The 14,471-nt window shown below is 36.9% G+C and overlaps 1 protein-coding gene across 1 annotated transcript; it reads left to right on the top strand.

Moving 5' to 3' along the window:
- Positions 1 to 261: 261 nt before the first annotated feature.
- On the top strand, positions 262 to 10,067 carry LOC104166783 (mucin-5AC-like; the record flags this gene model as incomplete). Its single annotated transcript, XM_009706844.1, has 12 exons — positions 262 to 485; positions 1,388 to 1,562; positions 1,746 to 1,996; positions 3,445 to 3,628; positions 4,019 to 4,217; positions 5,208 to 5,386; positions 5,609 to 5,678; positions 5,993 to 6,093; positions 6,460 to 6,491; positions 7,298 to 7,432; positions 8,867 to 8,989; positions 9,939 to 10,067. Coding segments are annotated over 12 exons (1,802 nt in total), but the record flags the coding sequence as incomplete, so codon positions are not given.
- Between the last annotated feature and the right edge of the window lie 4,404 nt (positions 10,068 to 14,471).

Below are 14,471 nucleotides of genomic sequence, written 5' to 3'. Positions count from 1 at the left end.
GCACCAGTACTTCTTCTACTCCTGTATCCACACCATGTTTCTGTAAAATTGGCAATGCTATTTTTTCACCTGGTTAGTTTACTTTGTTTTGTTCTGTCTATACATCTTTTATTTAGTACTTTGTTATTATTTTTGCCACATTTTTCCTAAACTTCATGTTATTGTATTCAGAAATTTTAGTTGTAAATTTTGTAATGTACTCTCGAACTATAAATATTTTTTTTTCTTTGTATCTTACTTTCTTGTCTTTTTTTTAATCAGGTGATTTGATTTATGATAGAATGGATAGTGATGGATGTAGATTTTACGCCGTCTGTAGTCCGACCTGCAGAGTTGAACGACATACTCTTCATTGTAATGTTACTACTCCTGTAACCACTACGTCCCCTGAATGGTCTACCATAACAACATCAGTTCCTCTGCCTACCACTTCTCCAAGAGTTCCATTTCATGGTTGTGTTTCTCCTACTTACCCTCCCCTACAGGTATGTTATTTGTCTTATGTTATGATTGTTTAAATAACATCAATGTTAAGGTGGTATCAGAAAGGAACAGTTTCAAGCCTTTAAACCTTACACGTGCCAATTGCCAGAGTTAAGTGTTGCTAGTAATGGGCAATATACATGACATAAAATTTTTATGTGCCTTCTCTACATTTTTATCATACTGAGAAACCAGGCTACAATAATCTTTTCTAGTTACTTCAGTGCTAGTAAAATACTTTCTGATGCACTGCATCTCATAACTAACAAACCTTCTTACTGAAATAATAGAGGTAGTCTTCTTGTGCATTTTGTTTCTTCATGACACAGAAAAACATAAGCAATGGTGGAGGCTTGTATCTTTTTCTGTTCTCCTGTCCTCTTACCTGTACTTCTCTATACAATCTTTTTTTTTTTTTTTTTGATGGTTATGGTCTGTGCTGATAGTGAAGTACAGTATACATAGGTAGTATAAAGGACATCAGTTCTCCTAGCCTGAGACCTATCCCCCCAAACCTCATATGACCTCCTCATGTAGAAGAAATAGCTGATATTAAGGTTCCCAGCTCCTTTTAGCACAAAAAATATAGGTTGTGTAGAATATCGACAACTTTGTACTATCAGTGAAGACTTTCACTTCCATCAGTGAAGATTTTCATTTTAGTCTTTGTTTCAGGTTTGGAAAATAGAAGAGTTTCTGATCCTCTGTATCATGGTCAGAATTATGAATACCTCTGGTGAACATTACAAATTGCTAGCACCACAAATTGAAGAGAATTAACACACACTTATTTCCTTTCCAACACCACCATTACTGGAAACAATATACCATTAAACTAAAAATACGAGTAAAGTTCATATCTGTTTGCAAACTCCTGTGACAGCACTTTTTGTTCATTTTGCAGCCTGGACAAAGATACAAATTATCCAACTGTACAGAACTCATCTGTAAGGGAGACAACAAGGTAGAAGTAATTCCAACGCACTGCCCACCTGTAAAGGAAATTACCTGTGCAAACAAATATCCGGCAATACTGGTACCTGATGAAAATGGCTGCTGTTACCAATACGAGTGTCAATGTAAGCATCAGTAAATTAAGGAATAACTTTTTTTGAAAGAAAAACAAAAATCCACACCAATTATATGGGCATTTTGTTTTCTTAGGGTTGCTCTATAAATTGTAGTATATGCACTTCACTTTCTAAATTCTTTCTTCTACATTAATTTTCATGTTATTTTTCTAAATATTTTCTCTCTGCCAGGTGTGTGCAGTGGATGGGGTGATCCTCATTACATTACTTTTGATGGAACCTACTATACTTTCCTTGAAAACTGCACTTACGTCCTGGTGAAACAGATTGTACCTAAATATGACAACTTCCGCGTTTACATTGACAACTATTACTGCAATGCAAAAGATGGACTTTCCTGCCCTAAATCCATTATTATTTTCTACAAATCTGCAGAAGTGGTGCTGACCCGTGAACTCATGAATGGTGTTATGACCAATGTGGTAAAATACGTATTTCTTATTTCTCTGTTTTTGCAAAAAAAGAAACAAGGTTCATAGGCCTTACTGATTCTCATTCAAAATACAGTCTGTTAGACTATCATATCATGGAGGTGATGAGGGCAGATGGTATCATTAGGAAGAAAAAAATTACACCAGTTTCTAAGAACAAATGTTAGAAATAGCTGAGCACTATGCAGATATGAAAATATTATGTGCATGTATGTGTATATATAAATAACACAAGGAAACAGACTAATACAGCTGATAGAGTGAGAAGACAGAAAGAATGCTTACACTAGTGCTTGATTCATGTTTCATGAAAACAAGTACATTGTGTCATTCACTTAAGTAAACACATTATGAAGAAACACAAATGCAAATCACAAGCATGATTCTTCTCTCATGGTGAAGATGAGTATGTATCCCTCATCAGCTGGATGACTAGGGACTGCTTCCTCTACATAGGGAATTTCAGGCACCAAACAAAGCCATGATTTAATTCCCTCACCAATTCCCTGCTGGGAAGAGAGGTATAGCTGAAGAAAATGGGTGACTGGAGGTGTCAGTTCACCTTCATGATCCTAAACTAGTGCTGGCAAGCCAGTGAAAATGAGAAGTCAGTCCCACTATTACACTGGGGAATTTTTTAGTTGCTTGGAGAATACCAAGAGGTGGGAGGGAAAGTTTGTCTCAACATGCACTCTCCCCTACAGACCCATGCCAAATTCTCCTTACCTACAATCAGAAAGGTGTGCTGAAACATTTAGTCCAGTGATTCCCTGTGAAAGATAACAATAACTGACAGTTTTAACTCTTACTTTATCCCAGTTCAAGGAGAAGGAATTTGCAGAATAATTCCTGACAAAAAGTTATTAAGCAAATATGTCCACCCTCATTAGCTCATATAAGATACAGGCTGCAGATGGAACAGCTTAGACTAACAAATAAATATGACTGCTACACAAAACTGGCACCAGGGACATTTGACTCCATTTTGAATTCAGACAATTTTTCCAATGCCAAGCAACATGCAGTATAGGGACATTGTGATTTTGCAGCAAAGTTATTACATAATAATGGCAGGAATGTTTCTGTGGCTAAGGAAGATTACCACTCATTTTCATAGAAAAATGTTTACAATGAACAAAACGATGAGGGATACAAAGAAAATACTTGGACTTAGAATGCTGTGTATTAGCACACAATCTGCATAAAGACATTACATAGAGGCCACTTAGATTATTATCACACTGTAGCAACACAGTAACACAGGCTGAGAAATTAATGCATATATATACTGTTATTGCTATGCCAATGGGCGTTGGATGTGGTGCACAACAATATGGAGTTATGCATGATTATGAAGATTAGAAAATACATTATTTAAAACGACCAGACAGAAACAGTGCATATTCTGAAGTTGTGATTTTTTTTAACACTGCATTCAGATGTACTTCAACAAAAAGATTGTCAAACCAGGCTTCAAAAAAGATGGCATTTCTTTCTCCACACTTGGCATCAACATGATTGTTGAAATACCAGAGATTGGTGCAACCATCACCTTTAGTGGGCTGATTTTCTCCGTGAAACTCCCATACAGCAAATTTGGCAGCAACACTGAAGGACAGTGTGGTAAGACAGATGGACTAATTGGAAGTGGACCTCTTTCCCCACCCTGCTGTGGTTATTGTCACCCACTCTGGCTATGTAGCCTCATGACTGACAGAAATTTTTAAACAGTAGTAAAATGGAAATGGAAACAGTTCTGCTCTTCGACTTCCGTAGGACCAAAAGCTCAATATTTCAGCAACCTGTTTTTTGTCTTTGGGCTGGGGTTTTAGATTTATTTGTTTTTCCTTAACCTAAATTCAAGTTCATATAACTCTAAAGAAAGCATCCCCTATGAAGCAAGGCAGCTTATACATTTCATGAACACATCACTCCTAAATGTGGTATCAGCACAATAATGTATTGGGCATCTCTGATATGGCTTATGAGACTTACATAGTTTGTCTCTTCCAGGAACATGTACAAATAATAAATTAGATGAATGCCGCTTACCAAGTGGTAAGATCATTTCTTCCTGTCCCCAAATGGCTCATCACTGGATTGTTGGTAACAACGAGTCATGCCATGGAGTACCAATACCACCAGTTGTAACCACACCTCCACCAAAGCCTCACTGTGAAACGCCTCCCCTCTGCAAGCTTATCTGGAGCGAGTAAGAAAAAAAACTGAATGAATTCACTCTTTCTAGACAAAACTGTCTCAGTATCTTAAAAGAAGAGTAAGAACTATAGCCTTAGCATGTGATAATAGCAAAAAATGTCAGCTTAACAACGGGATATATACATAGTAAAAGGCCTTTGCAAAAGAAACAGCTGTTCTTTAATGACTTGCATTCCAAAGATAACTGAGTAAGGAGAGGTGAAGTCAGAAAACCAGAGATGCCACAAGTACTAAAATCCATACTCCCTGGCTTGCAACCACACAGATTTATGTCATATTTCTCCCTTCCTACCTTCCAGGGTATGCTTACTCACTCCTAGTTACACTATTAAGACTGAACTCTAAATTTGAAGCGGGCCTTCAGTACAAACCATAAAGACTGGTTAGCAACCAGGTTAATAGAGCAGATAGTAACATGTCACTCAAAAAGCATCCTTCATTTTTTGTAAATTTTATGTAAAACATGGAGGTCCAAAAGCACAAAGGCTTGTTTTCTGCAGTATTTCCTATACTTGGGTGAGCTCTGACAAAAGCTTTTTTTCAGCTGGGTCACTTATAAAGGCCCTCTTACATGTGCTTGCTATAGTGTCTAATAAATTATAAGCTATAGTATGTGCAATTTTTCTATCTCTCGGCTACTTTTATCATCCCTTTTTCCTCAACCTGATGCAGTTGCCTTTTTCATGAAATTTCTGCTATCAGATAGATGAAAAGTTGTGTACACATACAGAAACACTATGATCACTAGCCTTTTTAGAAAAAAACAAACAAACAAACAAAAGGAGCTTCAAATCTCCTAACCTTTCCTTCCCTCTATCTATCTCCCAGATTATTAGCCATTCTTAGGGTTTTGTTTCTCAATACATTCCTTCCTGAAGCAGGGAGTCACATGCTGTTAACTGGGAAGTGCTGTCTGACAGGAACAGATTTCATGTAATGACTGGTTAACATAAAAGGGGTTTGGTTTCTTTTCTGTCTGCAGGATTTTTGCAGAATGCCATGACGTGATACCACCAGAACCATTTTTCAAAGGCTGTGTTTTTGATGGATGTCGCATAGCCGACGAATCTATGCAGTGTTCCAGTTTGGAGATATACGCTACAGAATGTGCTGCTAGAGGTGTCTGCATTGACTGGAGAGGAAAGACCAACAATATATGCTGTAAGTATTGCACAACTCAAAAATGTGTCTGAGAAATGGTAGTAATTAGTGTTTTATTCAGTAAACACATCTTGCATCTAACACTTGACTACTGTCTACAAAAATACAGCGACATCCTTACTCACAGAAGCTGCAGATGAAGAAGGCAAAGCTGCAGTTATTTTTGCTGCAAAAATGCACTTACTGTCAATTTTTTATCTTTTTTCCTCTTTTTCCGTACAGCATACAACTGTCCAGCAAACATGGTATACAAGCCATGTGGGCCCATTAACCCTGCTACCTGTGATCCAAGGTATGGAAAGACAAAAGAAAAAACCACCCCAAAACAACAGCTTATACTTTTCTTTTTTTCTATTGTTACCTATCTACTTTCCTTAGAAAAATTGAGTTACTTCATAATAAAATGTCTTGTGAATTTGGATAATTTATTCAACATTTATAAGTATCAATCAGCTCTATGAATATACACTTCCTGTTGCTTTTCAGAAAATGTAAATTCTTTTATCTCCCTTGTATCTGACATGTCGACCTTCTACATATGCTGCTCTCTCTCCTGCTTCACTGCAAAAACGTTGTACTTAAATACATACATTCCTCCCATTCTAGCCCTGTTGAGCTTCCTGGTTATGGAGTAACTGAAGGATGTTTCTGCCCTGAAGGAAAGACACTCATAAGTGAAGATAGCAACATCTGTGTCTCTGAATGCTGTAAGTAATCTGTAGCTAGTTTGGGGAATAAATAGAGATCAGGATTGATAGTCAGAAGGCCTGTGTTCTACTGCCATCTTCTACATTTCCAGGTCATGGGCAAATCAGCCTCTTTAAGCTCCTTTAGTCTCCCCATCTAAAAATCAAATAATAATCAATATTACCTTTTTTCCATCTTCCTTCCTTCCATGAGACCTACCAAGATGGCAGAATTCTACAATTCAGAAGAGCTAGTCTGCTTATTCTTTTTCTTGCTAGTTTTATATTCACAGTATTTGTATTTGAAACTGCATAAATTTACTCCCTTGTGTCAGTTTTCAGAGGTGTAATTCTCCACTCTTTTTTTTTTTTTCTTTTACTTTCCAGCTTGTAGGGAACCAAATGGAGTATCCAGATGGGTGAGTACGACAATCAATGTGGTTTATCAAGCACAGACAAGTGAAGCAAGAGGATATTTAATGTTTCACAAAAAACAAAGTTTTGCTTAGGTTGGGGGAGATTTTAGGGTTTTTTTCAAAAGTTCACTCCCTTTTAGTCTTAAAAATAAAAATGAGTGCCAGAAACCACAATACTCCTTACGAAATTTAATAGTAAGTGATGGGATTTTCTTTGAATAACCATCACTTCAGATACTGAAAAAAAGAAAAGAAAAAAAAAAGAGAGGAGGAAAAAAAGATAGATGGTAGTAGTGGAACTTTGGCATATGTGCTTCTTTTATTTCCACAAATTTAGCTTGCTAACGTTACTAGAGATGAAGGGACAGATGGATAACAAAGTTTACCTGTTGCTGATAGTGTTGATAGTCTACATTCTTAGTTCCTCAGCTGCATACAAATTATAGAAATTTATCTTTGTAACCTAACATGCAAATGAGTATGTTGTATGATAACTTCTTATTCAAAATTGCATGCAAAGCTCAATCACTTCTCCTTTAGACGTCTTGTATCCTTCATACTAACACTACTAATAAATAGAAATAGCTGTGTGAATATGCTCAGAACCTTTGGTGGCCTCCAATTTCTTCCCCTAATTAGCTTCAGTTTGAAAGTTTCTTATAAAATCCAAAATACTAGAAATATTAAAAGGCTGATGTAATCAGGTACCACTGTATCCATGAATAAGTCAACTAGAAATGAGTAGAATGATATTTGTTTGAATTTATATTTAAATTTTTTCTTCCTTTTTTTCTTTTTCTTTTATATAGCCAGGAGAAAAATGGACAAAAGATTGCCAGGAATGTGTCTGTGACAAAAATACTCTTAAAGTGCACTGTATAAAACACAAATGTTCTCTGATACAGCAAGCATTTTGTGATGAACCAGGTTACATGCCTGTTCAGGTACCGATACCAGAAGATCCATGCTGTACCAGGACTGAGTGCTGTAAGTACCATCTTACTTCTTTATCATGGGGAATATACTATATTCATTTTGGAGAACAACAGCAATAATTTCTCTCTTTTTTTACACTTTGCATGGATTTCACAATGCTTTTCTCCCTCATCCCCCTTCTTAGGGCCTTCCTGCAGAGCATTTACGAGATGCCTGAAGAGAACAAATTTAAAGATTAGAAGATTTTACACAGTTAGACATGGAAAAGTAACTGGAAATCTCCTCTAATTTAATGTTGAAAACCTTTAATGCTACCACCAGCTGAAACAGTATTCAAAAACTATTTAAAGCATTTTCTGTTTCAAAGACCAGTATAAAAAAAATCTTAAAGTTAAAAAAAAAAAAAAAAAGTCTTGAACATTTAAAAATTGCTCAAGAATGTTCCTGAACCTCTGAGAGACATCAGATTTCCCAATTGGTACAAATTTCTCTTTGGAAGTATCTCCTTCCAGCAATCACCACTCTATTCTTCTCAGACAATGCTTCATTTTACAAAGGTTATGGAAAAACTCAGTCATTTTAAAAATAGCTGGGCAAATATACTGAATTAGTCATTAAACTAGCTTGTGTAAACACCACCATATTTGCTCCATGGGAAAACTGAAGTGCATGCAAAACAAAATTACTTTTATTTAAAAATTCTGAGTTCATTATTTTCTATATTCTCTCACATTAAACAGACTGCAACACTAGCCTATGCCCTGAGATCACACCTCAGTGCTTAGAAGGACAGGAAGTAGTCACAATAATGCCGCCTGGAAAATGCTGTCCTACCTTTGAATGCAGTAAGTACTATGTTCATGTGTTTTTCACAGCTATATTTTTCTAAGTTTATGAATACAAAAACCTTAAAAGACAAAGATGCAAATTATCTGTGTTATATTGGGCCAACAAGGCAGCAGTTTTTTCCCATACTTCTGCTTCTTAAAACTTACACCTCTATGACACCGTCTTTATTCCTTCTTTACAGGACATGGCTGTGTAGTCAATGAAACCTTCTATGCTGTAAGTACACAGAGTAACTCACTATAACGATACACCTTCACGCAGGCTCACAACGCAATGTTTTTGAGACTCCTATCATGGACCATATTTTGCAGAAAGGCCTGAGATAAAACATTATTAATTATTTAATTGAGGTCAGCATGTCAACACCCTCCCTACATGCAAAGGCATTTTCTGCTCTACTTTCTGCATTAGCAGAATTTAATTCCAAAATGGATACTAGCAACCACAGAAACTCCGCTTAAATAAAACAACCAAAATTGTATTTGAAGGTAGTTTAGCCCATACATAGTTCAGCTTTGTATCATCTGTGATGTACATACACAAAGCAACTTGCTTTCACTGACTAATAATGACTTTCTTCTGACTTCCCCTAGCCTGGAGCTGTCATTCCATCAGGCCCCTGTGAAGAATGCACCTGCTTGGAATCCTCTTACTCAAGCCCCCACCACGCTACTGTCAAGTGCGAGGCTGTTATCTGTGACACACGCTGCCCAGTGGTGAGTGTTATTTTGCTGTCAGTAATTCCTACCCTGTGCAGCTCAAATATCTATTAGTTCAGGTCAGTGTCCTGACTCATTGTCATCTCCTCTCTATTTCTTTCAAAACAGGGTTACAAGTACACAAAGATACCCGGACAGTGCTGTGGCACATGCAAGGCAGCGGCTTGTGTAGTGACTATGGGAGACAACATTATACACGTGCTCCAAGTAACTAACCCTGCTTTAGTTCACTTTTAGTGAACTCTGCTAGTCTTTTCACTCTTTCCTCTCCTTGTCTTTGTCACACTTATTTGCTGCAACTTTTCTCATGTTAGACAAATACTTATTCAGGCAGCGAATGGACTGTTTCACACAGCTTGAACAGTACCTTGAGCCATGAAAGTCCAGTCCTAACTAAGACTTCTGGAAGCAACTGTGATACTGAACAATGGCTTTCAGAAATCGACATAGAAAAATACATAGGTGAGAGCAACGGGCCCTTATTGGCCTTCAGCTCTGAAAATATAGCACCCATTTTGCTCATAGGATAATTTTATCTGTGGAGGCAGTTTTCTGCTCCAAACAGCCAATCTCAAGTTAGCTGAGAGTTTTAGGACAGGATGAGTCAGTGAAGCCTGCAGAAATTCTGCCGTGCATCTGAATGGAGATACACATAAATTCTGGTGACAAAACCATTGAAACACAAATTAATCTTTCCAAATGAGTCCACATACTTATCCTATTCACACAAAAAGCATGTCCATATCCAGATAAAAATACAGCCTCTTCACTTGGTTAATGAAAAAGTCTTAAAGCAGTTTGATAACGTGACAAGTAACTATCAGCTAAAATTCAAGGAAATTGTTCAGAATAGTCAAACCGCAGTAGGCAGCAATGATAAGACACTGGGGGGGGGGTTGTTTCGTTTTTATGGAAGAAAATTTTTATTCACTTTAACTACTTTCAGGTTGGAGAATTCTGGAACCCACCTGGTGATAAGTGTATAACTTACACATGTGAAAAACATGATGACCAGTTCATTCAAGTCGTTTTCCAGAAAAGCTGTCCTCCGTTTAACCCTGAAGACTGTGATCCAGTAAGTACTCTTCTATCCATTCTCGTGTTTGAAAAGGCTGCAGTGGCTAACACCAGTGATAGAAGGATGATGGTGTTCAAGGAAAATACCTAGCAGAAGCATCACACAGGATGTAGCTCTCATTTTACCCTCTCTGAATCTGGTCCTCATCAAATTTCATTTCAGAAAAGCAAAGCAAAATTAAAATGGGTGATATATCAATCCTCACTGATGACTGGGCACTACAGAAAAGGGTATAGCATAATGTTTTGTATTCCTAAAAGTGTCAGGTGACCTAGAAGCAAGAATCTTATTAAAAAAAAAAAAGATATTTTTATTCCTAAATTATTTATGATTATAAATTCTTTTTTAGAATTCACTTATTGAGAGCAAAGGTGAAGGAAAATGAGACTTCAGTTCACAACATCATTCAACTTAATACAGCTCAGGGTAGATTGGAACCAGCCCCACACATCTGGGGAGTCAGTTATTTCATTAATTGTGTTATCATGTCTGACATAATCCTTCACCTGTACTGACTTTGGTCACTCAAAATATCCCACATGTGCCACAAGTTTTATTTCTGAAATTTTACTGCTGACCTCTGATGACAACAAAGCAGTTCCAGTCCCCCTCAATGTCAGCTTTCAAAGAACTCTTACTAATATTGAATTAAAGTAGTTATGTGCCCTTAATATTTAGCCATGCTTGAAATTAGATTCCTTGTCAATATAAAAAACTTTCTGGTGCCGGAGAAGCTTAGGAAGCAGGAAAAGTATCTGCTTTAGTATGCAGATAAGAAATCTGAGTTATCTTTTTCTGTTTTCCCACTCAAGGATGAGATCAAGCTATCTGACGATGGCTGCTGCAAAGAATGCCAAATAAAACCAAGGAGTAAGTAATGATAATTTTGTTAAGAGTAAGTAATGATAATATGTGCCTTATTAGGTATATTAGTCCATTTTGCATGGTAGATGCATAAACAGAAGAGGTGAACAGACCAAGTTTGGGACCACTGCCTCACACTGGGGTGAGAAAGGAAACAGATGGAAAAAAAAAAAGGAACAGAACATTTCCAGCATGCACTTTAGGGCCTTGGAAAACATGGATATGGTGAACTTTCCCATCCCCTACTGTTAAATGTTAGCCTTTTTGTGGGAAGGAGAGGACTATGACTATTCTCCAACTTCCATAGATACATTCTCTTTTAAGGAAGAAAGTGAAGCCAGTCCTGGGAGGTGGGTGTGCATTGAGCAGTTGCCACAGTACTGCTCTTTATTTCTCCATCCTGCACCAATGTTGCATAAGCAAAAGGGAATTTTTAATTCATTGATAATGCAAGCAGCAAGAATCATCATTTGGCCCTTAGCAATTAAAAGAGAAATGCACTGTGACCTAATTTCCTATTTCAGCTCCATCTATCTCAGTTTTCTACTACAAACTGTCTATCATACACAGATATCTATTTATATGCACATATATTTTAACCTATTTTTCATTGGTTTGTGACAACCTCAGGCTGTATGAAGCACAATACCACTACTGTCATCAAATATCATGGATGCGTATCTCCTGCACCTGTTGAGATGACATACTGTGAAGGCAGTTGTGATACTTACTCACGGTAAGTGGTATAAAAGATAATTGTTGTCTTTTGTCTTCTACTTTTTACACTAGTTGCATAATGCAAATCACAAGTGATTTTCTAGTATGTCCAACATCCACCCAGTCATCAGCTGTTTCCATCGTGCAAACTAGAATTTTTAACAGGCATGATGATGTACTAGCTTAATTACCTCAAGACTCACAATGTTTTAACAGCCTGTTCAGTGTCATAATGAATAAACCTGAGTTTTGATTTTGTCCACGTAAAAGTGAGGTTACTTGTTTCTCACTATTCTCTCATTTTGGACTGGCTTAATATGCAATCTGGATTAATTAATTTACTTTTTCTGTGCCTTAATGAATAGCTATATCTGTCCATTTTTACAATAAGGAGCAACTTACTTATGTTTCACCACAATACTGTAAGAATGGTGATACTGAGCAACAGTCCCACATGCAAGCACACAACTTCTGGTTGTATTTAGTAACGAGTAGGAGGGACAGTGGTATTTCTCACATAATTTCTGAATATTTCTCTTTTGTTGGTTTTGCAATCAGATATTCTCCAGAGGCAAACACGATGGAACACAAATGCTCGTGTTGTCAGGAAATCAAGACCAGCCAAAGAAAGGTGACTCTGACATGCAGTGACGGAACCTACCTTGATCATTCATACACCTATGTAGAGAAATGCAGCTGTGTGAATGCTGAGTGCCTTCTCCAAGCCAGCACCCAACAGGCAACAAAATAGATAAAGACCTCTCAGGAACAAGTGAATGTCTAAAATTAGAACTAGAGAGAAGAAGTCAAACAAGGGTTGAACTTAAGACTAAAAAAAAATAAAAAACTTTGAAAAAATACAACAGTGTCAAAAGCAGCTAAAATTGTGGATGAACAGATTATGTTTTCTGCATACAAACTCAATATGTCTGTCTACATTATTTCAGTTTTCATTACCAATATATCTTCCATTGTTTTTCATGTCTTTTCTTTTATATCTTGAGAGGTAAAGCATAAGGTCATTTTGACATTTTCTGTTTGTTTGTTTGTCTTCTGAGAAGTGCTGTACCGTAAGACTGAGAGCTGGATTTACACGTGCACAAAGTCTATTACGAGAACAACATTCTTTTCTGGCTTGAAGCTTGCCTGTGGTGGCATAATATAGACACTTGACAATATGTCATATTTCCATTGACATAGAGTGACCTTTTTTACAACATTTTCATTCCAGTTCATTGAGATAAATCAAAAGCTAAAGTCCAGAAAACAACCAACCAACCAACACCTAAGGAAAACTGTACCTCTCTGCTTATTTTTCTTTTTCCTTTAAGGAAAACTTAGACTGCAGAAAGCCATACCTTCTCAAAACTATAAACTTCAACATTTTGAACAATTTATGACGGGCAAATTTCCCTATGTGTTCTCATGAGAAAAAGAAAGAAATCCTATCATGAGAAGCTGCTGCACACTACTCTCTGTTTACATAACACCATCAGCATAGTAACTGTATGAAAATATGGAAATTTTTTTGTTTGTGGTTAACTGTTTACAGAAGTATATATATATATATTTTTTGCCAACAGGGGCATATGAAGGATTTTTGTAAACAAAAGTTAATAATAATAATAATAATAAATGTAAATTCTTTCCTAGGAGGCTTTTAAAAGCTGAACCATTGCTATTTATTTTGTTTTTGGAAAACTGATTTATTGGGTCATTTCTTTCAGAATTGATGTTATCCCATTTCTTAGTCTTAGTCATGTTATCTGGGTGTGGTATATTTTCTTCTTCTATTTTGTTTTGGAATATTGTTTTATTTTTGTTCCTTATGAAAAAAAAGTAATGATGATTAATAAATTTTAAGCATTTTACAGCGTGTCTCCTTTGACTTTTCACTGAATCCCTCACATGAGAGTTGCTCGTAAAATATTTTCTTCCCATCCTACTATGGCCATTTCTCAATAGCTCCAGGTCAAAAGTCAATATAGACTGTAGCACCTAAACCCTTATAGAGCTTTAATACTGCTTTGAATGAAAGGCACTCAAAAGCAAATACTGAAAGCATTCCAAGCATATCACTTGAGATGGTATCAATTACTGAGCTTCCAGTAAGCAAGCACATCTTTTAGTCTGTACATATTATGTAGCTCTGAAAGTTCTTTACCTGACAGACGGAAACTACCCAAAGTATTCCAAACTAGTTAGTCTCATATTTTAGAGCCTGCTGTAACATACATAAATCTCAAACCTGAAGTTGCACTGTTGTAAATCTACAAGTTTTGACAGGTTACTATGCAGCTTTAGTTACCCTATACTTTGAACCAGCCACCACAGATCTGACTGTAGATTGTAGAACACCAAGCAACATGTTTTACACAATTTACAAATAACTGCTCTAGAATCAGCAGGGGGAACAGTAAAAAAAGGTGATGACGTTTCTCCTAGTCTACAGTTTGGATAGCTCAGTAGAGGGAGCAACAGGGTAACAACATAGGCTTTCTGCAGGTGCCCTGCAGCAGCTTAGGCTGCTTTCTCACCTGTTTTTCTTTCATAGAAAAATAACAACCCATATACTCCCTCACTCAGAGGTGAGCACTGAGTTCTCCCTGAGGATCACTAGTAATGTCGTATTTCCTGCTGGCAAAAATCCCTACCTCCTCTCAGCCTCCTGTAAACAAATTGTTACTTCACTATCTCTTTTTCCCAGTCCTTAGCCTTTTCTGCTTCCCAATGAGGCCCCAGGTGGTATACTGCTCTGTTCCTTCCTTTCCACCCAACCCACCAGGCTTCCCAGTGCAGCACTACTAGAGAATTCATGAC

Source organism: Cariama cristata, unplaced genomic scaffold (genome assembly GCF_000690535.1).
Source record: "Cariama cristata isolate BGI_N322 unplaced genomic scaffold, ASM69053v1 scaffold44328, whole genome shotgun sequence".
Lineage (NCBI taxonomy): Eukaryota > Metazoa > Chordata > Aves > Cariamiformes > Cariamidae > Cariama > Cariama cristata.
This window is presented reverse-complemented; position numbering and strand designations above follow the sequence as displayed.